This window comes from Lissotriton vulgaris, chromosome 1_1 (genome assembly GCF_964263255.1).
Source record: "Lissotriton vulgaris chromosome 1_1, aLisVul1.2, whole genome shotgun sequence".
Taxonomy (NCBI): Eukaryota; Metazoa; Chordata; class Amphibia; order Caudata; family Salamandridae; genus Lissotriton; species Lissotriton vulgaris.
The window spans coordinates 1,158,056,986-1,158,080,033 of NC_141685.1; the positions used below are offsets into that span (position 1 = coordinate 1,158,056,986).

The following is a 23,048-nucleotide window of genomic DNA, read 5'->3' on the forward strand; positions in this document are numbered from 1 at the left end:
CATAAGACTGCTAAAATCTTGAGTGACGTACAATGGTGGAAAAAACTTGAAGGGCTCCAAGAATTAATTTTAATATTCAAAACCAGTCTCTGTGCAGCGGATCAAGCAGATCTGCTTCTTCATGATACCCCAAAAAGAACAATAGAAGGATAGAATGCTGAACAGTGTCAGAGATTCACCCCAGTACAGAGATCTGGGCCCAAATCCATTGTTTCTTTGGCCCCTTATGCCAGTTTAGACGCAGCCATATGCAAACCAGTCTTGACCCTGTTCCCCATTGGACCAGTCCAGCCCGAACTACCAAGCCAGGTCCTCCCTGGACTGGAAACAAGCATCCTAGAACCGGTTTCGGGGTTTCACCCCTCTTCAGCCGGGCTAGCTAGACTCCAGTGGCATGGAGAGCTCTAGTCCTGTGTCTGGGCATACCCGTCCCACTCGGGGTGACAAATGCAAAAAGAAACAATTGATGGACAGAAGGCTGAACAATGTCAAACATTCATCCCAGTACATAGATCTTGACCTAAATCCATAGTTTTTTTTTTTTTAGCATAGCCAGATCAATTGACGGGGGGATGTCAATGTTTGATTTGCTCTGCATTCTGTCCATTATTTGTGTCTCTTGCTTTCTCGCCCTATGTGCGCTGGGTATGCCCAGACATGGGTCCTGGGCTCATTGTCACTGCATTCAAGCTAGCTTATCTGATGAGAGCTGATGCTTGTTTACGCTCCAGGGAGGACCCTTCTTGGCAGTTCGGGCTTGACTGCTCCCATGGGGAGCAGGGTCAAGGCTGATTTGAATATGGCTGGATCTAAACTGGGATGGTATGGTAAGCAAAAGAATGATCGGTTTAATCCAGATTTATTGTTTGGGGTAAATGTTTGATTTGCTCTGCATTCTGTCCGTCATCTATGTGTTTTTTGTCTTCATGATACCCAACGCCTCCTTTTTCGTTTTGCAAGAATTCAGGAAGTTTTCTATCTGAAGACGTAGCACACCTTCTCGGTGGAGCAGGTTTACGTACAAGTGATATAGGGCTTCAAAAACTAAACTCAATGCCTGGTTGATTTACCTTGAAGCCTAGAAAGCTGGCACTGTTTGTAGAGTAATCTACAGTGTACTAGTCATATCCACTTCTGGTGAAGACAGATGGGGGCTTCCAGAATCAACCTGGTTCTGGAACAGAATAAAGGCGTAAAGAAACTCCTTTGCCAAGGAGATTAATGAGACATTCCTCTAGAGAAGTTTTGATTGGAAACCCGATACTAAATATAGATAATTTATATTGTTTGCAACAACAAACAAGTAGACTACTGGAAACCCCCATTGTTTGAAGTACCTGGGTTTCGGGTGGTCTATTCTTTTTTTTTTTTTTAAACCTTTATTGACATTTAAACCAAATACAAATATGGGCCTACAACCCCGGGGGGCGGCCGCTAAGCAGTTAGATTAACAGAGAGCAATTTGAATCACATACAGCACCTCGGGGAGCAGAATCTCCATGCTAGCGTACTCTTGGCCCCTGAACAGCACAATTAGAAAAACAGGATATAAAAGGTTTTCATTTTATAATATAAGATGGGAGGATCAGGTGCCGAACAATTTCCTAGCAGCGAAGATGGCAGGCAGAGTAGTAGACGTATCGACAATAAACAGAAAGCTATCAAATCAATGGCGCTAAAACAAGAGGTCAGGATGTGAAGGAATATTACGGTCAATTCGCGCCTGCAGTTACCTGCCCTTAGACCCAAAAAACACCACGAAAATTGAGGCACAGATGAAAAAAACAGGGATTGATACCAAAGGAAACCCACTGCACTGACCCAGAAAAGAAAAAGACAAAGAAAGATAAGAGAAGAGAAAAAAGGCCATAGAAACAAAAATATAAACGAAAGATCCCCTCCCCCAACCCCCCACCCTGCACCCCTGCAGATGACTACGGCCCCCCCCCCCCCCCAGGAGTGTGCCTGTCGCCCGAGAACCAAACCTGAAATATAGAAGAAGAGAAAAAAGAGAAAGAAAGGAAACCCCACCTAACGGGGAAGCGGAGGAGGGCGATAGTCTATGCGCTCCCGGTCTCTCCCTTCCGCCCTATCAAAGGGGCCCCCCTAATCAAAGGGGCCTCCCTATGGGTGGTCTATTCTTATCTGTATAAAATGAGTACAGGTTGCTGATGTTTCAAAGATATTAGGGCTCTCAGAACCACACTGACTGCTTAAGATCAAACTCCTTAATTTTACTGTGGTCTATGCTGGCATCAACACCTGTGGATTGTCAGATAAACCAGATGAGCTACACAGCCCTTCATGGATACATCAGATACAACCGCTACTTCCAAGTCTTGTTCCCAAAACAGCATTCACCCCATGATGTTGTCTCCATTGTACCTATCCAAACTAGACGGTGGGAGAATTATTGTATGGGTAGGTTATACATCCTCCCAAAAGTGACTGTGTAAACCAAAAGGTATAATGTTCCTGGCAGACAGCAGTGACCACAATATATGGTCAATTGGATTTTAACAATATGGTGTGCTGCCAACGGGAATTCCTATCTACTAGGACATGAAACCCTCACACTCCTGATGAGCGGCATGCTTTATCACGTCCGCTCCTTGTTGAGCGGAGAAGAGTAATCTTTACCCAGTAGGATTTCTTAATCAGTGCAAGATTACCAAACAGAAAGGTACCCAGAAATTCTCTGACAAGAGGGTGTTTCATATAGAACAATTATTACTTCCAACCACAAGCACTAAACAACCAATGCTTTTGGGGTGCATAAAAGGAAACCCAACGCAAACAACTGGCACTTCAGCTCCAACGACTTGAGCGTGACCCTTTAAAGGATGCTTTCAACCATCTGCTAATTTGTAAACTATGTTGACCTACTGCCTGAAGGGAGAAGCTGCCACAGTCATGCACTTGAAGGAGATGAACAAGGCAGATTTCATGCACAATGGAGGAATGGAATGCTCAAATCGAGACTTCATATCTCAAATAACTTTCAGTTATGTTTGGCTTACAATATGGATGCAGTTATGTCGAAAAGTGTAATTCTGCAAAGCCAAACCCCTTTAAGAACTCAGGGTGTTCTCTGCTGCAAGATAAGAAGTCTGCAATTCTTTATCATTCTGTTGACTAATCTGAAGTCCAGGGCTCATGGTCCGAGATAACTTAAGCTTCTTTTCGATGGTGGTTTAGAACTTTCTCTACTGCCCACCTGTTGAAGATAGAGCCTGAAGCAATGGTGATAACCTTGGCCCACCACACTCTTTCCACAGACTGCTCTAGGTTGGGAAAAGGAGGAGCCAGTCATTGATGTTTACCCTTTTGTTTACTGATATGTCTTTTTTATTAAGCTAAACTCTTTTTATGTTCATCAAAAGGACAAAACATGTACATGACAATGTCAGGAAGGAAACTTAAAGACAAGAGGGGGTCTTGGCAGAACATCAGAGCAGCGATGTCAGCTGCCACAACCAGAACTACATAATGGCATAACTATGGCTATACATAGGAACCTTATTGTCTGATGACATCTCAAGGCGTTGTACGCAGATTCAAAGAAAAACAGCTGCAAAAAACCTAAGGAACAGAAACAAACATAAGAAGTACGGGTCTTAATCTGTCGAAGGGCGGGTCTAGTTAAGGGCCCTCAGCAGGAAAGAGGGCAGGGGTTCAGTTGACCTAACAGGGTTCCCTACAGTAAGGGAGGGCATTAAAGGTGACTTCATTTAAACAGCTGAAGTGTCCGGAGTTTCGTGGGGCTAAAGCAGGTAAATCTATATGCATAAGGTAGTGGATCAGGGGCTTCCCCAGATTCTGGAATTTTGTCTCCGTGTTAGCTAGATTATGGGATATTCGTTACATTGCCAAAAGGAGCAAAACGAAGATGAACCATTGAGCGAAGGAGGGTGGGGCTACCTATTTCCACAAGAGTGATAGAAGTTGCAGCGCTGATAAAAGAAGGTAACTGATGAGTGTCTGGTCCACATAGGTCATTGCGGCCAGAGTGGAGGGTCGAATGCCCAGGTTAATAGGAGGATACGAGAGGGGAAGTGGGTAGCCTACTATGTCTTTAATATGGCCCAGTATCTCCTTCCAGTACATGGCAATCACTCTGCAGGCACACCAGATGTGACATAAGCCCCGCTCACCCTCCCCACAACGCCAGCAAAGGGGGGAAACGTCCAAATAGATAGTGGACAGATGGGCTGGTGTATAGTATCAATAAAACATCAATTTATTTGCAGTCTCACAAAGGGAGAGACTGCGGTAGGTTTTGGGTATGTCCCGCCACAATGTCTGATTGTTTAGGTGTTATTTCCTCCTGGGTGGAGTTAGGCCACTTAGATGGTGTTCAATATTAGTCCTCGTGACCAATCATAGGCTCGCACTAGCTTTTCAAATAAGGTATGGGCACGCATTGCTGCCAAATAGAACCGAGGGATGCAGCACTCCGTATCATAACGGACGATATTGGAGTCGCATGGGGTCTGGAAGTTTGAATTCCACCCTACATTCGTCGAAAGGCTTCATGGTATCCCCAGTAAAGAGGGCTTAAAGAATCCAACAGCCCCCCTTCCACTTCAACAATCTGGGTACTTTGGACTGCGCTGTGGGAACAGAGAATGCACCTGGGAAGACTCCTGCTACTCTTGGTCTTGTCGTCCTGCAAGTCTACTGCATTATATGTGCCTGTGCTCCATATAGGTTCTTCACAGGACCTGCGGACATCAAAGACACCCGTAGGAATCTCCCTTGGAGTAAAGAAGTCACTCCCCTGCATCTGCAGGCACTGCAAGACAGCTGACTGGTCTGCTGATCCTAGGCTCCAACGGCCTTCAAAAGGTTCAGCAACACAGGTGGTGGTTCTGCAACTCCCTTGAGGTCTGCACTCTCTTCTCACCGAGTGTAAGGGTTGTATCCCTGGTCAGAACTGCTGGAACATTATCCCTGTGCATAGCATTGACTTTCAGTTGCCAAGGCTTATAGGCTCTCTCCTCCAGAGATCTTCAGGCTCCAAGAAGCTCCAGCCTCAAACATTTCCTACATTCAAAATCTTCTCCTGCATCGCATCCTCTACACCGTGGGTCTTCATCTGTTGATGAGCTGCTAGAGGTCCTTTTTCAACTCCTGTGCCTCTGTCCCGGGGTTCATCTCAAGGGTCTTCTTTCGCACCAGTGGGCTTCCCAGCTTGCTCGGCGTTTCTCTGCCTTACCCGCTCGTGGAGACTCACTTGGACCTTGCTGGTCTAGACACTGCACCTTTTGCTACAACTATGTTGGTTGCCGTTGCCAAGGCTTGTTGGTGCCCCTGCCGGACACGGACCCCTTGGCTATTGACATCCGACGTGGGACAGCTCCTGGTCTTCCTCTGCATCACCTGGTCCATACAGCTGCAACTTCAAAGGCACCACCAACTCTCCTGCATCTCAGACATCGGTGGGCGTTCGCCTTCCGTGCTCCTGGTCACGCCTGAGTGGCATAGACTGTGTCCCCTCTGCTTGCAGGTACCTCCCACCTTGAATCCACCTTTGGGTTCCACTGGACTCCTTTGTCTTCTTCTCCAGTGGCATCTTTCCGGAAGTCCTCCATTGTGGTCTACTGCGGTTTCCGATGGCACTTCACACCTATGCACCCATCTTCCCTGGTGTAGGTATCCAGGTTCCTGGTGTATCCACAGGTGGGGTAACCTTCCAAATTCCGTCTCCCACAGGCTTACAAGGTCTGCTGGGAAGAATCCTTCTTTCAAAAATTGCAACTGCGGCTTACCCATTGACTTGAATTGAGTATGCGGTCCTGTTCCCATTCTGCACACAACCTCCGTGGGGTTCCTAGATACTCACCTTGGGTGGTTCCTTGGGTACCGGGCTCTTCTAAATCTTCTGGGTCCATTCTCGACTTAGGTCGCATTCTACTATTTTAGTATATGGGTTGGTCTCCCTGTGGGGACCACTGTGTATTTGTGCTTCTCGTTTATTCTATTGACGAGTATTGTGCATATATATCCGGGCAGGAGATACTGTATTGTGTTAGTGAGTGTTAATAATTAATACATTTTTTTTTATAAGTACACTGTGTGGTTCTTTTGCACTTAACTGGGGTTTTTCAGATCTGGTCAGAAGCCCTTACGACCCATAAATAAAACTGGATGAAAAACCCAAATAACACTCCAGACTTGGACACCAACTGAAGGCTTGTGTGTTTTGGAGAATAAAAAGAGCACAATGAAAGAAAAAAAACTGAAATCTTAGGAGTTCTAGAAGGGACAGGGATAACAATGAACCATGAAGTCAGCCAGTTTCCCGCTACAAGACATCCCCTTTGTTACAGTGTAATGCCGGCTTGTTAAAATCCTCATGATGAATATTGTATGGACAGGGGAAGCAAAATGCATAGGAGAAAATAGGGTGGTAAGAAGCGTAGTGGTGTAGGAGGCATGCAGGTGCACTTTATGCAGGCAGAAAACAGTGCAAGGAAACAAGAAGCAGGTGGGAAGACAAAGATATAGAAAGTTAGAAACAGACTTCCAGTTCCTAAATTCACCATACCCTGCAAGCACCCCATTTAGGGCTGTCATTAAACAGTTACAGGTGGGTGAAGGTAAAGTCATACAGTACCTTGCTCTGCAAGAATGGAGGGGCGTGGCTTGGGACCGAAAGCCAAGCTGGGTCGCTGAGTCAGTGGGCCGTACGCAGACATTCGCCCAGACTGCAAAGGAAATGACTGCAATGAGTCCTGTACATGAACCGAAAAACAAACAGTGTCAATAATAAAAGATTTGCCTCAAACGCTAAGGGGAACAAAAAAACAGTCCTTAGAACCAGGTGTGTCTAGAAGCAACACTAGGTAACACCTTACACTAGACCAGACTAGAAAAAAGGATCAGGGCCACTCATGTACCGGTCTAAAATAGTCAATACACCTCCATGTGTGGGTGTGTAGAATAGGAGATGAAGGAAAAGGAGGTAAAAAAGTAATTCTGAGCGATGAAAGCGGCGAATACATACAGTAGGTTTCCTCCCAACCCTAGTACACACTGGTTCCAAAGCGGCAGAACTCACTGGGGCTTTGGTTACTGCATGTAATGCAAAGAGACTGCTTACTTGTACTGGTACCCTCAGAGGAAGGCTGTGTTTCACGGCATGGGCACCAGTCACTCCGATATTGTTCAGGATTGTAGCCAGCGCCTTGGGGTCAGCCCTGAAGTCCTGTCCAACAGGCCCTGAAGAGGACAAAAAAAAAAAGGAAAGAAATTTACCACCAGAAATTAAAAATGATCTAAATTCCATGAACGCTACAATTAAAAGAAATATATGCTACATCTGCCCCCAGAAGTAGCTGCAAACTAAGTGTGGCTGAAGTGCTCGCTGGTGAGGACATTAACACCTTATGCACAAATGAAACACTAGAGGCCAAGATGAGCAGGCATATCCCATCCCAATTGGCTCCTGCATTCAGCTACTTAAAATTAAGGCCTATATTCAATCCCTTACGTCACCAGACCGTTAGAATCAATTGTCAGCAGGTGAAGAACCCAAGGAGCTGGCCAGTGAAAACCACAAGGGAAAAGAGTGAAGGAGGGAGAGCCTGAAGAGACCCTTTATAAACATGCCTCACTCATACAGTAATATCCCAGCTACACTTGCCATAATCTGCTATCTGATTCTACATAATCCAGCACTACGATCCCATATATATGCCTCACTTGGGTAGTCCGATTCTCCATACACGTCGAACTCCTGCATATGATTCTACATTAAGAGCCCAAGAACAGTGTGACACTATCACTAGTTCAGCAGGATGAGACCTATCTGGTTCAGCCCCACCTACCATTCTCAGGCTTCTTTGGTGATGTGTTCTTTGCATTGTTCTGATCAAAACGAATTTCTTTCAGTGGTCCCCCAGAACAGAGATTCTGTGAGCCTGCAGTGGAAGGTGGCTCAGCAGGTAGGACCTCCGGACAACCATCCCAGGGATTGCTGGTCACTAGTTCAGCTGAGGGCAAGACTTGGAATCGTTCTCCCTTTTGTGTCAGGCTGAAAGGACAGGGGCGTGTGCAAGACTTCTTACTTACAGCTTTGCCCTGGAGAAGAACAGAGTCAAATAAACATCACAGTCCACATTCCGTGCCTCCAAAGCAAATGTGTGCAGCACCAGCCCAAAAGAACATTTCATCAACCCAACGCATAGCAAGCATTTGGAATGGAAAAATGAACCAGATAAGTGTAGTCTCAACTTTAGTATAGTGAAATGAACATTTAAAGGACAATAAAATAATTGCCACATTACACAACTCATATTAAAAATACGCGTCAGAAACACAAACAATTGCTAACTCGTCAGTATGGGGTCTCAACTCGGACAGGAAGCTGTGCCCAAATAGCCAAGTGTTGGGTAAAGGCCTCGCCCCCACACCCCTCCCCCTTACCCATCTCTCCACACCATCTTGGGTACCTTGTGAAACTTGGCCTTCCAGGCCTCGTGCTGTTTCTTGAAGTCAGGAACAGGCCGGCTTTTCGACGGCACAGGAATTTTACTCCTGGTGAAGTCAGGAACACAGGCCAGGGTGGGATTATTCTCTTTGCTCAAGCAGATCGAACCTGCTACTGCTCTTTCTGCCGGCTGGGCTGCTGGAACGTGATGTGGCATTCTCGGTCCTCCAACCACCCAAGCGAATTCTCACCAAGGTGTCTCTAGTCTGGTCACAGAAGATATTTCATTTCAATACAGAACAAATGTGAGTCTAAAGGCTGCACACTATTAGCCATAATGCAGAAAAAAAACAATGCAGATTTTCCAAATAATAGACACCTACTGGAAATTTGCGAGCTGAAATGTGTCTGCAGTGGTTGATTTTAGACCTCGAACTCTGCTCTCTGGTACTAAAAAAAGCAACATTTTCAGAAATTCACTAAGTCATGAATTCAAGCCTGGATTTGTAGAGGTGTAGAAGAAAGAACATGCTTTCCAGTAGTTCTGATCCTAAACCAACACATTTTGGAACCGGACTGTAAGAGAAAGTGATAAATATGCGTCCAGCATTCTCCTCATTGCCTCATTTTAGAATTCACTGTAACTGTTTATGGACACGGGGATTAGCCCATCACAGGGGGAGCTCTGCTGGCCAACAATGAAAAATGTGTCTTGTGCCATAGGCCTCGGAACCGAAAGCACAATACTACGGAGTGTGGATTATAATTTCAAAAATTAAAATGTTACCATACTCAGCAGTTCAGGTATCAGAGCAGTAGTAACTCCTCAGTAGTTGAATATGGGCATCTACTGCAAGTAACAACTGTGGTATATATTGATCCCTCTGGGGTTAGAGGGATAGTAAAGGATCTTTAATGATGATTGAGTCACTGAATTTAAGCACTCATGTTGCACACTACACAGCACGTCTCTTGGTAGGCCTTCCAGTATACTTATTAGAAATCAACTTTACCGATTTGGCTCGAGTCAGGATTTCAACTGACTCCAGCTTCAGTGTTACGCAGGACATTTACGTTTCAAGGCTGGCATCATACATTTGCCTTAAGGATTAATTCCACCACCTGGTAGGAGCCAATCAGCCCCCACAACGTGCATGATTAAATTATGCTGTCTTCGCATTGGATGATTCTTTCAGGTTGCTAACCAATTTGAAAAGGGATATCCAGTCCTGATGAAGACCAGGCTTTGGTTGGCCCCCATCCCCTCACTTCTTGCCGGGTCAAAATGTCAACACTTCCTACAGCCTGGATTGTCAACTGGTTTAACTAAGAGGCAACTTAGAAGAATACAATTACCTCCGTTATGATATGACCATACTTATGTTGGATGAAAAGTTCTTTCCAACAGGCTATTGTGTAAATAAGCTAATTTATGTAATGAATTGGTTTTCCTTCTCCAGAAATTTCAAGCACGAGCACTTCTCTCTTCAGCACTCCTTCAAGCATCACCTTGGAGCAACCGTATATGTAAGTAATGTACCTAGATTTGGTGTCCTTCAAATATAGAAAAATGTATACATTCGAATAAGTTTCTTTTGTGTGTGATGTCAAAGGTTTTTCATAACTATTCTCCGTTATGGTCTGAAAGAGTACCTACTCCCAATCCTTGAGTTATATGGGTTGAGGTTTATTAAGAAATAGGATAAGTGTATTCTTTACAACCTTATCCACGTAGTGGATCTCCCCTATTGGACCACTGTTGTCACGAATTATGAACTACCCAGGTCCTTCAGGTTATTTTGTTGGATTACCCCATGGTTATGCAATGGCCACGTAGCAGATAAGGCAAAGAGCTCATACGTGAACTGCGGCTCAGCGAGTCCTTCAAAGCCAGAATGACTCAATGGCTAACAGTAGAACCTTCAAGCATGTAGAACATAATGTCAAGCTAAGAATGTGTAGCTAAAAATTGCATACTTAAAGGTAAAGCACCAATCAACATCTCCACTTCCACAAGAACAAAAGAAAAGAGAAAAACACAAAACTAATAATAGCAATAAAACTTAATACAATAAATAATACTTATAATGGACAGGCATAACTATTTCCTTTAGAAACATTGTGCGGTGTCCCAGCATCATTTTAACCAGAAAGACCAGGAGTGGAAAAATTTCCATTCAACACCTCTACCTCTCAGAAATCATCTTGACGCAGAACTGATAAATTGCTAGCAGAATAAGTACAAGAACTTTTACCAGAATACAATTCCCACATCGAATAATCACTTCCTATGCAATAATTCTTTTTTACTATCAGTTTCTTTAGAAAGGATTTTAACTTTACATCCTCTCCTATCTTCCACCACCTTGATCTTTTAATAACAAGGCCGTAAAAGAGACTCGCATTACCTGTACCGGTGACAAACCATTACATTACCCTCTGCAAACTTTTAAACCCAGTCACCGATTTCATCGTTTTTTATTTTACCAGTAGGTAACTCATCAATCTTTACCTTATACATACTATTGACAAGCTACCTTACCCTCATCTACACTGGAGTGGTTCTTCATTATATTTTCAATTTAAAGACCATCCATACCTCTGTCATACCATACAGGTGTAAAACAGGTTCTCGCTTCTCACTCATTGAGTAGGAATAACCTCTAACAGAATGCGAGGTGTACAAGTAACTCCAGATTATTGGTCTTAAGTATTTTCGAACATCCATTTTAGATCTTGATTCTGTTTTTATCCCTTCACTGTTTTTATCCCTTCCCTGAAGAATCTCACACCAAACCATTAGCAGCCGAAATTAGAGTGGTGTTCTTTCATGTTTGATATCATACTTGCTTAAACATTTTTTTTTTTAACGAAATGACTACCATTATTTGGTACCAGGATGTTAGGAACTTCCTCTTTAGAAAATACATCTCAAAATCATAGCAAACCCATTTAGAATAATAATCAGTAGGCACAATGAGAAACCTCATATCCTGTGGCAATACATTAAAAGGCCCACAAAATTAACAGTAAATTTGACCCATGATTTCGCTGGCAATTAATTACAACTGGTGTTAACTTTACTAATCTTCCAGTGTTTTATCTGACAATAGGCATCCAGGGTATTCATTTACAACCAGTTTACATAAGCATCAATACTTGGCTACTAATAAAAGTTATGGATTTTTTTGTTCTGAACATACCTGGGTGCCCTCAGTAGGCAACCTCAATAAACTTACTTCTCAATACCTCTGCTGGATAAACAAACCATGTCTTGTCAACATACCATTTTCAATGGACAACTCTGCAGAAACGTATTGAAACAGAATGATACTCCTGGGTAGAGCCTTTAATGGCCGCCAACCTTCAGCAACATACTTCCTGACTTCAAACAGCACAGCATCCTGTGCACACGCTTCCATCCATTCTTTATCAATACCATGCCTCTAGAACAAAACAACAACAAAAAAAGACGCTCTTTCTCCTGAGTAACACCAAGTTCTGACTCACTTCCAACAGGTTTACGTGACAAGCAGTCTGCACGAAAGTTCTTCTTCCACCCAGGAATTTGCTTAATGTCATTAATTAAGCTTTATTCGATCTTATATAAAACCAAGATCATAAAAGCACACAGCATTAATAACAGAGCATAACATTCATCAGACATTACAATTAAATATCATAAGATTACAAATATACATCAGTGTTCTTAAATTAATTAAAATGCTTCCTTTTCTTTGGACAGGCCCAAAGGAAGTGTGCTACGACATAACTGATAAAAGGATTGTAAAGTTCTTACAGAAATCTAAGGGCCATTCTACATTGTCTGAAATTATACTGTTTCAGAACCGGTAATAAATATCTTGCTCGTTCCTCTTTAAAGAAATCACAGAATAAGATAATATGGAAATCTGATTGATCTGAAATTCTGTCACATGGACAAACAGACAGATCACAAAGCTTGTATTTCTCCGCTGGGTACCCCACCAACAACGGAAACAAATTCATGCGGAATTTAACTAAAATGAACCTATGCTGTAGATTCAGATTGCATCAAAATAGTGATAATCACTCTCTAGTACAGTAGAAAGACTCCGATATATCCTAACTGGTGGCTTTACTTTGTTTATCTCCGTGCGCTCATGCACCACATTAGCCCAAAAAAATTATTTTAGAACCATGTAAAATGTAATGTAAAAAAGATTTGTAGAGCGCAACATACACCGGACGGTTTCTTGGCGCTGTTCACTAAATCATAAAGAGACAGAGGAGGGAGGGAGAGGGAACTTATGTGTAAGCACAACGGAAAAGGTGAGTTTTTAGGAGCGACCTGAAGTGAGGGTAAGAGGAGGAAAGTCTAAGTTCCAGTGGTAGAGAATTCCAGAGTGAGGGGGCCAAAAAAGAGAATCTGAGGCCTCCATGCTTTTTGCGCCTAAACCTGGGCATCTGAAGGAGAGCATGGTGGGAAGAACGGAGGGGTCTAGAAGGGACGTACGGGTGCAGAAGAGACAAGATGAAGGAGGGGCCGATGCCGGCCAGGGATTTATGGGTCAAACAGCCTAGTTTGAATTTACAGCGCTCTGATACAGGAAGCCAGTGGAGGGCTTTGAGTAGAGGACGGACGTGATGGTGTTTTGGTTGATGGTAAATCAGGCGGGCTGCCTGATTCTGTATCAGCTGTAATCTTTTGATTTGGTATTTTGGGATACCTGCGTACAAAGCGTTGGCATAGTCAATCCGAGAGATGACTAATACCAGCAACGTCAGGGTGAGAGCTTCGGTGGTCAGAAAATGAGCTATTTTACGAATTTTTCTGAGCTGGTGGAAGCAGGAAGACACTGTAGCACTGACCTGGTGTTGCATGGAAAGATCATGTGAAATATAGACCCCCAAGCTTTTTACCTGTCAGCAGGGCGAGGGGAGGGGCCAAGGGCGGGGGGCCAGAAGGTGAAGTTCCAGGGGTTGGATGGGCCTCCGACAAGAACAAGCTCCGTCTTGTCGGGGTTGAGTTTGAGATGGTGAGTGCCCATCCAATTGCTGATATGACAGAGGGTAGACTGGAAATCCTGAGCCGCATCCTGCGAGGAGTCAAGATTGAAAATGAGCTGAATGTCATCTGCATAGTTAAATGCAGTGACATTCCTTCCCCGGAGGGAGCGGATCAGGGGGGTGAGGTACAAATTAAAAAGAAGTGGGGACGGGGACGAGCCATGTGGCACACCGCAGGTGAGTTTCATCCTGTCAGCCGTAAAGTGGAAGAGTCGGACAAATTGGTGGCGGTTCGTCAGGAATGAACGGACCCAATCAAGGGCCGTCCCTCCGATACCAGCCTCTTTGACACGGTCGACCAAGATGGTGTGGTCGACCGTGTCAAAGGCCGTCGATAGATCCAAGAGAATCAAGGGTTGAGGAGTGTTAGAATCGGCGCCTCTACGGAGTTCCTCCATTACAGAGAAAATGACCGCCTCAGTCGAATGGGCGGGTCTAAACCCAGCCTGTTGGGGGTCCAAGAAGTTGGAGTCCTCAATGAAAGAACTGAGGATACTAGTTACATACGTCTCAAGTACTTTACTTAGGTAGGGAAGAAGGGAGATGGGACGGAAGTTGCCCATAACCGTAGGGTCGGCAGTGGGTTTCTTTAAAATGGGTACTACCTCCGCGTTCTTAAACTGGCAAGGGACCTCACCGAGCAGAAGAGAACTGTTCAGGAGGGCCAGTGGAAGAGTGGGGCAGGCTGAGAAAGCAGCCCGGAGAATCGCGGGGGGGCAGCAATCTGTGGGGGAGCCAGAGGAAACTTTGTTAAGCAAGGAGATTAAAACGTCTTCTGATAAGGGGGGGAACTGAGTCAGAGAGTGAGGTTAGTGGAGGGAGCAGCCTCAGTGAGGGGTGTAGTCGGGGGTGTGGAGGAAATACTATTTTTAATTTTGCTAATTTTTTCTATGAAGAAGCAGTTGAGGGAATCGCAAAGTGCTTGAGATGGAAGGGGTTTGATGGTCACCCTATCCGGATGTGAGAGTTCTTCTACAATGGCGAAAATGTCTTTGGATTTTTGCGTGGAGTTGAGGATTTTGGTGGAGAAGTAGGTGGTTTTGGCGGCCGAAATTGCTTGTTTATATTCTCCCAGTAATTTTAAAAAAGGTGGTTTCTCTGAGGGATCATAGCTTCTACGCCAGCGACGCTCAGCTTGGCGGAGACCAAGTTTTAAAGATTTAAGGCTGTCAGAGAACCAGCGATGTGCGTCGTGGGGGCGCTTAGTTCTGATAAGCTTGAGGGGGGCGACCTTGTCACTGGCGGATTCTAGCCATTTGACGAGTGCAGCTTCTTGGGAGTCGATAGGACCAGAGCTGGGCAGAACTGAAGATGTTAAAGAGGTAAGAAACAAGTCAAGGTCTGCTTTGTTCCAGTTTCGAGCCAAGAGGCTGGGGCCTCGGCTGCGAGGGGGCAGAGGAGGGACCAGGAGGAGGAAGGAAATTAAGTGATGGTCTGACCAGTGGCAAGGTGTGATCATAAGTGACTTGATATCAAGATTATAGGTCCACAACTGGTCTAGGATATGTCCCTTGGAGTGAGTGGGTGTGTGAATGTATTGAAGACCATTGAGCCCAGTTAATAAGTCAGTGAAAGCCAAAGATTGAGGGCTTTCGTGGGCGTCTGACGGCCAGTAATTAAAATCACCCAGGACCAAGAGTTTGGAATTATTAATTGTAAGCTGGGAAAGCAAGTCACCAAAGTGAGAAGAAAAATTAGGCATGGATTGGGGGGGACGGTATACCAAGACACAGGTTAGGGGGGATACAGAGGATTCAAATCCAATAGCCAGGCAGTCCACCTGGGGAATAGCGAGTAGAGAAAGGGAGGTGAACCTGAGGGAAAGTTTGATACCATCTTGGATATTTGGAGGCATATACTCGGATTTGTGTACAGGTCCTCAAGGTATTCAGAGACGACCTTGTATAGTTTAGCCATCTTACTTTAATTTAACCCCTTCCATGCTCATGACGAGCTCAGCTCGTCATGAGGCACAGTTGAGCTGTGCTGATGACGAGCTGAGCTCGTCATGAATATAGGGGAGCAAGAATTTCCAGCACAGGGGAAAAATAACCACAGCAGCGATGTGGTTAAGCAAATTATCCAGCTCCAGGAAATCCTTTATGCTGTGTTGTATTAGGGGGAGCGTATCCTTCCTCCAAATTGAGTGTCATAACGTTAGATGGGCTAATCTTATCAGCTCACTAATATAAGGGAAATCGAGTTCTGCATGACAGTTAAAATTAGCACATGATGCCGGTAGGGCAATTAGCAGTTTCAGAAATGTATCCTCAGTAATCTACAACTGCTCGATATTAGAAATACCCCACAATCCTGCTTCATAGGTAGTTAGGGATACGGTTTTTGCCTAACTTATGGGCTTAGTTCCAGGTTTTGGACAAATCTGGTGATGGCTGCCATACTTCTCTCCATTGCTAGCACCCTATTTTTAATCATAGAAGCCAAAGTATGACCCTTATCAAACATGACTCCCAAGTAAGGGAAAGAATCTACTATCTCTAGTTAACGGGCCCCTAAGTAAAAGGATGGTGTTTTTCCTCGCACCGTTAGAGTTGCTTTTAGGAAAACTGATTTTGAATCATTGACCCTTAAATCATGGGAAGTCATGAAAGAAGTATAAGCTGTTAACATGTGTTGCAACGCCCTACCAGTTCTGGCCACTAGGACAGTATGATCTGTGTATGAAAGCAGGGGCAGATAGTGACACAAATTTTGGGATGTCCAGAGACATACCTACCAATGCAGCCTCTACCCCATATATATAGGGAAAATAGGAATGGGGCAAGGACACATCTTTGCCTAACCCCTCATAGAATCTGGAAAGAACAGGTACAAACCCCATCCTTACCATACCGAACCGAGGCGGCGGTCTGGGAGTAGAGCTGTCTGATGAACGTGAGAAATGGGGGGGGTCCACCCCCATGGGCTCCATTATCTCCCAGAGCTTGCTGTGGTTTACGCAATCAAATGCAGCTAAGAGATCCATTCAGGCCATGTAGATTGTTTCCTCTTTAGACGGAGTATATTTTTCAATTATGAGGTTTAAATTCAAACAGTGGTCGACTGTGCCCCTTACCGGTTGAAATCCATATTGGGCGGGAATCAGTATATTTTTAACGTTAGACCATTCTTCCAGCCAACGTAATAGCTGTGCCATTACATTTGAGGTGCTATCTAACAGGGATATGGGTCTGATTACAATTTTTTAAAAGGGGGCAAGAAGCGATTCAGGTAATGATGACACTTGTACTCCACGATACCAAGGGGCCTTCCTTTGCTATGGCATTAAATACATTCTGCGGAAGGGGTACGTACCCAGAGAATATGATCTTCAAGAAAAAGGTCTACTGGGACCCCATCTGGGGCTGGAGCCTTCGCCCTGCTACACCTTTCCAACCCTTTTGTTATTTCCTCAACAGTAAACACAAGCGATTCTGTGTGTGCTGGAGGTACTAGAGGATACTCCGCCAGACGCGTTGGCACGGACCCGAAGATTGTTTCAAAGTGAGCCACCCAAGCATCCTCTCCCACATGGGATTCCAAAGTTGGGTCACTGGCATCCTTAAAATGGGGTTTCTTTACTACACTCCAGAAATCCATGCTATTGTTAGTTAGGGCTGCCCTATCTAGTTGTTCCCAGGCCTCTTCTTTAAGGACATTTTCGCTCTATCTCCTACATTCTTTATAATCTTTCTGGAGTGATTTTATCGGCTCTTGATCTCTGGGGACTTCTTTCAGGACCTCATGGAGGGTTTTTAGCGATTGTGAACATGCGCAATCAAACAAGCGCCCCACCGGTGCCTTGTTTGAGATTCTTTTACAGGTTAAAGCCTTATTTACTTCCTCTAATAATTTTGAGAAGTCGTGAATGATAAGGTCGTCAGGTAGTCTTGTCCAGACAGTTTTCTATGCGGTCTATGTTCTTTGATATTTTACTGTGTTAGGTTTGGCTTATCTAAGCTAGCCCATTTTCGTTGGTATCCATTCTTTCTTCCTAGGGCTGGTGTCTCAATTGTTTTTGTTTGCCTTTTGGGGAGGAGCCCAATGCTAAGGAGAGGGAAAGAATGGCATGATCACTAAAGGTGGTGAAAACTGACTCCACTTGAGTCAGCTTACCATCAAGTGCATCAGAAGTCAATATGTAATCAATAGTTGGCACAATCATTGTGTATAAAGGTTTTGGTAAACTCCCCTGACTGTTCGACTGACTGTTCCTGATCTCCAGGTTTCTAAATGACAGAAACCGATTCAGGCTCTGGCCGTATGTGTTATGGACAAAGTGAGTTGCTGGGGGCCCTTCCATGTCCTCGGTATCACAAACTCGGGTGCTAGAATACTTGCACAAGTGAGTGCTAAAATCGCCCACTCACACAATAACAAAATTGTCCTTGGTTCCAGCTCACACTCCACTTGAGTCACCACCAAATTCATACCAGGTCTAAAGTTGTTGTTATAGAAGTTTATCAGTAGCCAATCCTGGCCCCCTAAGCCTTTAAATAGCAAGAGATGAAAAGACGGCGACATCTTCAAAAATGTCTTTAAGGTTATTGGCAGGATATTAGCTATTAATGTTAGTAGACCCCTCCCCCCGGCTCGGCCTACAGATGCCGGTACTGCCTCGGTTTGAAAGGAGCATTATCCGTATATATTAATTTGGTTGGTGACCCAGATCTCCTGCATACATATTATATCATGCTACGGCCGAACATCACACCACTGCGCATTGCCCAGCTTCCCCTTAATACCCACAACATTCAATGACGCTAGTTTTATCCAATTTCCTACCTGGTCCCCTCCCGTCACTACCTCAGTTATTATATGCTCCAGGGGATTGGACGTTTGGGTGGGTGCTTAAACGTCAACATTTTATGCCTGCTGTTTGTACAAGGTGTGAAGAAGCCAACCCTGTACCATTCCCAGACATGATACACAAGTGTTTTATGATTAGCGATAAGTTCAAAATGATTTCCGCATAAATTGGTGTTAAACTTTTTAACTGCTCATGTACACACACACTTCCCTCGCAAAGGTACTATAATGTTTCTCAGAATCTTTAAGAGTGCGTGAAATAAAGTCAACTGTGCGTTCTTTACATATGTGTAACTGTGTCAAAACAGCACTTAAGCCATAAGCTGGCATAATATTCACTCACGCACAAAAGTGGTCTTGAAGTGTCATGTCTTTTAGGATAGTCCCAACATGTATACTCTATTTTACATACATTATCCCATCCACACCACTACAACGATTTTAAACAGGGGACTTTTTACCTAATAGCTTGCTCCTGTCTCTTCGACACCAGACTCTTAGTCTTTTATCTGAAACTCTGTACCGGACGTCAAATTTATTCTGTTTAAGGGTCACCACTTTTTTTTATCCTTGGCCAAAAGCCAGCTGGGCATGATCGCACTTGTTTAGAAAAGCATTGGTGATTGTTTTCAAAACATCCAATTTTTTTTTTAAAACATTGATTCTAGAAAAAACCCAGGAGTAACTACTTTAGTAGAAAAGACTCTCACTCCCCCCTACAAAATCGAGGAGAGTACCCTTCAAGCTGATACAGGGTCCTGCATGCTGAATCGTCCACACGCAGCGGTCGAACATCCCTTGCGGGGTGTCATCCTCGATGCAGAGACAGGGTCCTTAATTTCCAACCATCAGGTGAGGGGGTGGTGGTTCTTCCCTAGTGGTTTCTTGGCTACATATACACATAGCTATACGCATATACACCTACACACCCAGGTTAGGCTAGGTACATTTAGGCAAATTACTTAGGGCGAGCATTTTAGGAATATCCAAGTGATACTGTTCTTATCTAAACTTATGTTCATCCTTTTAGCACTATGGTAGAAATGTATCTACTATTCACTATATTGGTACTGGCAATCTCTTTTGTTTGCTTTTGTCTCCTGATTGTCACAGCACATATGTTTTACACAAGGTTGTCGCTTGACCAATACATTCTTATTGAAAGGTCCTAATCGCCATACTGTGTATTTTCAAAGATAAAGCAAGCACAAGTGCCCGAGCAAAATGTACTGTTCTGTTTTCCACAATCCCTGAGGAATCAGAGTTGACATATCAAGCGGTTGCCAGAGACTACCTACACCACTGTAGAATACAGGGGAGTGGTAGTGGCACTGTAGAGCTAGCTGGTCTAACAGCTGACATATCCTGTGGGGGTGTCCGGAAGCAGTCGGGACACCAAGCCCTCAGTTTAGGTCATCCAAAAGGCGCAGGTCCTGGGGGGCTCCTAGGAAGTACACAACAAAAAAATCCTTAAAAAAAGGGGGCGGTGCATTAATGATCGCATCAATAAGATCATTTTTAGGCTTGATAACCTCTGCGGAAATGGGGATATTCCAGTTCTTAAACTAAGAATTCATACTTTCCCTTCCAAACAGTCATACATCTCGGACAAAGAATACTAAGGATTTGTTCTTTTGAAAAGATCATGCCTTTAAATAAGGAATCTATAAGCTTTTAAAAATCGCTGGCCACAGAAGGCAACCTAAAAGGTAGTCTATTTAAAGGCGCTAAACGGTGTCCCAAAAGTAGTCAAATCCTGTGAAAGTTTGGAAAAGGACATTTGGTGGAAGGCTGATTTGAGATCAATGATGGAAAAGGAAGTAGAGCCACAGATTCATTAAAATCTCTTGAACCCTTTGTGAGGATGACACTACCATAACATACTTGTTTAAGGAATGATGATTAGCATACAAACGCAAATTACAAGACTTCTTTTTTGTTAACACTATAGCTCCAACACATTCAGGCGAGTATGTCGATTGGATAATACCAGCTTTACCCATATCATCCAACTATTGTTTAAATTTGTCTCGAACACAGAGTGGTACAGGCTTGACTTTATTTAACCCCAATTTGGCACCAGATTTTTAAATGATATCATTTTCAACTCCTTTAACACTCTTGTAGGGATTAGACAGGAACCCCACAGGGAGAATCTCCTGACTTATCTTTTCCACAGCGGTTACCCTGCTCGTTCTCTGAACACAAATGTCACCGCTCCGGGAAGGAATAAGTACAAAGAATTAACCAAATGAAAACTGACTCTCCTTGCACTGCACAGGAAGAAGGCGGAACTGCTAGGACGTAGGATCAATCCGGGAGCCCAGACAAGAAAAGGAAAAGGACGCCACCAAACCACGAGGAGAGCGCGAAGGCAAAGGGCGGAGTTGGGGAACCACAAAGACGCAGAGAGCACCAGGTCGAGAGAGACACTGTCGGTCAACAAGGAGAGATCAACTGAAGAAGCCTGCCTGAACGGTATGGAGAACAAGCAGTCGAAGCTCCAGAGGATTGAAGTGAGGAGTGGTGAATGTCCACAGGGTTGCCTATACACCGCCACAACTCAGGAGAGTTGCAGCATTTATGGGAGACAGGGAAGGGAGTGTCAGGTTGGGTCAGGTAGGGTTAAGTGTTGTGGGAATCAAGGAGGATTGCCTCGAGAGTTCTGTGCAGTTGTTCTGAAGAGGTTTTGCTAGTTTTTTTATTTTGGCAAGCTGGTTAATAGGTTTTATCTTCCAGCATACAAAATAGAAAAGTCCACAAAGCAGCCAAGGCAAGAAGCTCAAAGGTGAACTGCCACTCAGCAAGTCCTTTAAAGCCAGGGTGATTTCGGGAAAACAGTAGAACCTTACAGCACATAGCATTTGATGACAAGCTAGAAATGTTTAAAAACACAATGTACTTAAAAGGTAAACCTACAATACAAAAAGGCCAAAAATCCTCCAACACCCCTGTCAACTGTGGACTTCAGAAGGACAACCACGAAGCAGATGAAACTCATAGCTCTTTCTGCCCCTGGGGAGTGCAGTGAGCAAATGAATGATGGATTTAACCCAGATCCTTGTGACTGGGGGTGAATGTTTGTATTGTCCAGCATTCCGTCCATCAATTGTTTCTTTTGCATAGGTCGTCCTCATGAGGAGGCAGAGAGCTTTATTCAAGCTCTAACACAAACCTTACGTCATGTTTCTGACTGCATTCTCTCTATATCAGTAACTCCCAAATAAAATATTTTGTGATCTACACATAAAGTCTATTGTCATGCTCTAACTGGAAATTAACTATGACACCACCATCAACAGACTGATATTGTTTTGATTGGGAGATCAAAAGAAGACATTCTGAAAGACATTTAAACGGACACCTCATTGTCAACTTTTTAGCCAAATATAGCCAAAGGTTTTTTTTTAACCAAGTTTGGACAGGAAGACTTGCCCTGGCAGACTAAAAACAGTGCCAGTTATGGCCTGATCTCTCAATCCGGTCTATCACCAACGGAATATAAATATTTACCTTGACACCATTCAGTTACTGCCTGGTTTCAATTTCTGCCAACCCCCATAGATGTTAATATTCAGTTAAGTCCCATTAACCTCAATCAGGAGTTGTTCCGTCTTCAGTTTAAGAAAATACTGTAGGTCCTATTGCCTGGATAAGAAGGTAGAGCACTGTGAATGACATCATCAAGCGCCACAGGAGAGTCACATGAGCAAGAACTCTCTGGTCCTCAACCGGAATCTACTAAGTCTAACTCAGCTGTCTTTATTCTACTCACCATAAGCAGACCTGTTTTTTTTTAGGGTTTAAGCAGTAAGTGACAATAGCATTCTAATGGGTGCTCTAACCTGGTATTTCCTAAGGAATAAATCCACTACATCATATGACGGGACCAAACCAGGCCTGCTGATTTTAATCCGATGTTTCCAGGGCTTCAGATTAAGTTCCTAATGAAATATGTATGTTTTTAATGGTTCTCCTACGTTTTTATGTAGTATAATTTTATGGTTGTAAAACTAACTGAATAAAGTGATTTTGACTGAGTGATTTCCAATTAGTCAGCCAGGTATACCATCAGTCCATATTCGTCAGCATGAGAGGGTGAGAGGGAATAAAAGCCTATGATGTGCTTGAGATCCATGTCATGGAAATGAAATATTGAGACATGATCTGTATTTCCAAGGAGCCTGGACTGATATTCTTTTCCACAAATTTCCAGTAGCTTAACTACAAGCAGTAATTACACATTTGAGGGAAACAGACTTTAGTACTACCCAGCATGCGTGCTAACCCAGACCTTGTCATCCATACTGTCAAATACACATCAAAACGGTCACACATAGTTTGGGACCATGGTTCACTATTGTCTTCAATAGATTGAGGTCTGTTCCATGCCTCCAATTTATTTTTGATACCCAACACAGTTGAGAGGCAGAGCCTGTAAATCTCCTACTCATCTTGCTGTCAGATTTTCACAGACCGGTTCTTTTCTTTTGTCACAAAACTGTAGAGGAGAATTAAGGTACTTTACCGAGATGGACATAAATGCAGAAGCATACCTGATGATGATTGGACCAAACAACTGGTCGGACCCATAAGTCCTCCAATGTCTATTTAGTGAAAATCAGCTCTAGATGTGCCCTTCATATGGGTGGGGACTTGCCTCATCTGCCTAAATTCCATTTGTCCCATTAGGTCTGCTTTTTCTTTGTACAATTTGTTGGGTGGGTAGGTCATATGGAAGTTTAAGATCCCTAAC

General features: G+C 43.9%; 1 protein-coding gene across 3 annotated transcripts in view; it reads right to left on the reverse strand.

Moving 5' to 3' along the window:
* The window catches only part of TROAP (trophinin associated protein), a 395,831-nt gene that overhangs the window by 360,284 nt on the left and 12,499 nt on the right, over positions 1-23,048 (reverse strand). For 2 of the 3 annotated variants that reach the window (XM_086964115.1, XM_086964108.1), the window contains 4 exons: positions 8,457-8,700; positions 7,833-8,085; positions 7,106-7,224; positions 6,620-6,737 (listed from right to left, as the gene is read on the reverse strand). In XM_086964115.1, the coding sequence (XP_086820241.1) occupies positions 6,620-6,737; positions 7,106-7,224; positions 7,833-8,085; positions 8,457-8,651 (685 nt within the window). In that variant the 5' untranslated portion in view covers positions 8,652-8,700. The remainder of the gene's footprint in view (positions 1-6,619; positions 6,738-7,105; positions 7,225-7,832; positions 8,086-8,456; positions 8,701-23,048) is intronic. The other variant, XM_086964124.1, reaches the window with a different exon arrangement.